The 3,329-nt window shown below is 47.8% G+C and overlaps 1 protein-coding gene across 2 annotated transcripts; it reads right to left on the bottom strand.

Annotated features, from left to right (window-relative positions):
- Nucleotides 1-8: 8 nt before the first annotated feature.
- PPTG_14091 lies at nt 9-3,184 on the bottom strand. 2 transcript variants are annotated; one of them, XM_008911058.1, is made up of 9 exons: nt 2,280-3,179; nt 2,069-2,222; nt 1,947-2,009; nt 1,643-1,876; nt 1,103-1,582; nt 938-1,022; nt 542-874; nt 194-470; nt 9-121 (listed from the first exon to the last, which is right to left on the bottom strand). In XM_008911058.1, exons 1-8 carry the CDS (start codon nt 3,161-3,163, stop codon nt 373-375), a joined length of 2,331 nt encoding a protein of 776 aa, XP_008909306.1. In that variant the 5' UTR covers nt 3,164-3,179; the 3' UTR covers nt 9-121; nt 194-372. The 2 variants fall into 2 exon arrangements, with proteins under 2 accessions (XP_008909306.1, XP_008909305.1); XM_008911057.1 differs by having other exon boundaries at nt 9-470; nt 2,280-3,184.
- Nucleotides 3,185-3,329: the final 145 nt, after the last annotated feature.

Raw genomic sequence — 3,329 nt, 5'->3', positions numbered from 1 at the left:
AAAAAAAATGACACCTGCTGTATTTCTTACTGATTAATATTGTATTGTAGAAGTACTACGACGTGCCGAAGGACTTGGAGACCAATGTAAAGGTGAGTGAGAGAATTCGCTGAGGGAAATGCTATGTTTTTATGTTACTATCATATTCATGCGTTTTTGCTTCCAGTTTGGCTGCCACAGCGGGCTCACGTACGAGAAGCGGTTGGCAAGAGCGTATTCGATGGATCAGCTTTCACTCAAGCATGGGAAGAAGAATGGAGCTGCGCCGAAACCAATCTGCTTGACCTGTGCCTCCGTTGGCCACACCCACAAGACCTGCCCTGATGGCTTCTGAAAATACGGGACAAAACACAGTAGGGAAGACGCAGCAAGCTATTTGGCTAGTTGATACTGGCCACCAACAAGCTCGAGCTTGCCTTTGCTGACTAGCTTACCGAGAACCACAGAAAGACCAGAGATCGTCTTGGTATCTGCACAATACCAACCAATAAAACGTTAGCAAAAGAAAGTAAGCCCAAAACGAACTACTATAGCCACGTACATGGTTGGGCTCCACTTCGCGCGAACGTGGAAAGCAAGTTGTGGATTCGCTGGATAGTAAGCGATCCGTAGTTCGAGAGCATACCCACGATATAGTTCTCCAATACTTTGAAGTCCTCTTCTGCCTGTGCGTCTGATGACACTGCAGTTTCGACGTCTTCAACCATCGAGTCATCGTCGCACCGGGTGTCCTGGAATGATACACTAGCCACCAGCTCTTTTCGTCCCGAGCCAAATGATACCAGTCCGTGATTCACCCACAGAGACACATGCTTCAGTAGTAAATCGTCAGAAATCTCCAACTTCGCTGCAAGCTCCTCAACACTCCACCGATCTGTGCACAGCATACGAAATAAGGACGAGCTCCATGAGGGCATGATCCACATACGTGACTTACCTTTCTCTTCAAAGTAAAGAATCATCGTGGCTTGCAATGGAGACACGTTAAACTCGCGCTCTTCACCTTCCAGCTCAATTGAAAGCTACAAAATAGGTCACAAGAAATGATTAGCATCCGTTTTTGTTGTCACGAATCCAAGAAGCTTAGTCTAGTCCCACACACCTGAACGGAGCCAAGAGAAGAATTCCATTCCAACGACCGCGGGTTACGCAGCACGTTGTAGGCATCCTTAAACGCATCAACATCCTTCGACACTTTCGGGTGCAGCGTGAAGTCTTCGCCTTGTAAGGGCGGCCAAAATTGTTGAGAAACGATCGTAGCATCGACCCGAGTGAATGGAATTCCAGGTAGGGCAGGTTGACTCTCTGTCTCTACTCCAGAACTTGTCTCTGTAGCAACCGCCGCTTTCGACTCAGGCTTGTTCATAGTTGAATGAACGTTTACATTGAGTCGCTTTGAGTCCTCAATATCACGCACCATGATCTCACACTGCTGCAAGCTATCTTCACCAAAGCGCAGCTTAAGCAACTCTAACGTCTGTACGTCACGATCGGTATCGAACTCGAGATTGTGCAGCAGCTTATCTGCCAGCATCATGCGATATTCATTCACAAACAGCTCGCGGCTTCCATAAATGTTGACCTAACATGACAAATTGTTAGTAAAAAAAAATTGGCAATTCTCTGGTCAGAATGAACGTACAAGAATTCTCAGGATGTCGTCGCTGCTTCGACTGCGCGATGTTTTCGTCGGGTCTGCTTCAATCGGATCTGGTTCCCACGAGTCTGGTGACATGTCCTCATCGTCATCACTATCATCGTCGTGCTGGATAATACGCATATTGTCTCGGCGAAGCTCTTCGAACAGGTCGCCGTTCTGTTCATCAGTGAGACTCTGGACAATGCAGCGAACTGTGTCTTTGCGCTTTCTCAAGTACTTAAACATATTCATAAAATATGTTAAATAAAAAACATTAGAGCGTAAGCGCATCTGGGTCATTGTGTACCTCCTTCACCGGGTCGCTCAACGCCTCCAGCAGTACACCCTTGGGGTCTAACAGACGAAATGCCTTAAAAAGCAGTATTATTTACTATAGCAAACAAGCAGTCAATAAAAACAAAACTGTACCTTGATAGTAGACACATAAATATCGAGGATTGCGGACGTGTTGGCTCCTGGCTGCAGTAGTCGCGCCTGCAATGCACCTCGAAATTCCTGCAATAGCTCACCATGCTGCTGTGTGCGTTCCAGACACTGTCTGAGGTCTTCTAACGCCGGTACACTGTATGTACAGTCAGTTCTTCAGCATTACCATTCACACTCGTTCAACTTTCCTCACCTGTCTGGGAACTCCTTGATAATCTCGAAGAGCTGCTTGATACGAAGACTCCCAAACTCCTGTAGCACTTGTCTAGATAGAATATCCCTCCACTTCCTTGTCGAAGCCTCATCCTTTGTTTGCATGATCTCCTCCAGCCATGGCAGCAGCTCGGAACACGCCCACTGCTCCACCTCTGTCAGGAACAGCTCGTCATACACTTCTCCACACGTCGACTTGACCACCTTTTTTATCTGAGAGTGCAACACTCTTAGCAACGCTGGCTCGGCCACATGTAGCCATTCCAGCTGCAGCAGTGTCTGCCGTATTGGTCTGGAGTCGAAAGCCTGCGATTTCTCCTTGCCCCGAAACTTCTGGAAGCTCATGGAGAAGAAAATGAGCAGAAGTTCCTCGAATCTCTCGACTGCCCGCGAATCATCGAACACTAGACAGCGAAAACTGGTCCTGAGTTCCTGCAACATTGTTCGCCGTCCTTTTATAATTTGCACATGATCGTCGAAGAGGCTGGCGATCTGCACGCAATGGGCGAAGGCGTCCTCGGCGAACTGCAGCGCCAGCGTGAGTTGCTGCGCGCAGAGCAAAGCCACGCGTCTGCGACCTCGTCTTGCACCTCTGCTGTGCTCGATCTCGGCCGGTATTGAGTCGAAAAAGCTCCAGAATGGCGAAACCACGTCCGAACGTAACCAGTATCCGAGTCGCTGCACCAGCATCTGGCGCAAAGGTTCATGACGCCCACGGGCTACGGCGGTCTGGATGACACTGCACAGATGACCAGTGATGTCTTGAGTACTGGTGGGAACATCCTCGGCTGGTTGATGGTCGAATGCGAAGAGCTTACGCCATAGCAGCTCGCGGTTAATACGCAACCCGCCGTTCACGCTCATGTTCGCAGTTTTTATTAATTTGAAAAGATACTGATAAATTACTAAACTAGTATTACCTTTGAGGTTAAAAATTTATTGATGTATTTTAAACAAGGGAATTGACAGTTTTTACAGCTAATCAAGTATTTAAATACCCTGACTTGTCAAAAGGCACACCTGGAAATAT

This window comes from Phytophthora parasitica (genome assembly GCF_000247585.1).
Source record: "Phytophthora parasitica INRA-310 unplaced genomic scaffold supercont2.40, whole genome shotgun sequence".
Taxonomy (NCBI): Eukaryota; Oomycota; class Peronosporomycetes; order Peronosporales; family Peronosporaceae; genus Phytophthora; species Phytophthora nicotianae.
This window is presented reverse-complemented; position numbering and strand designations above follow the sequence as displayed.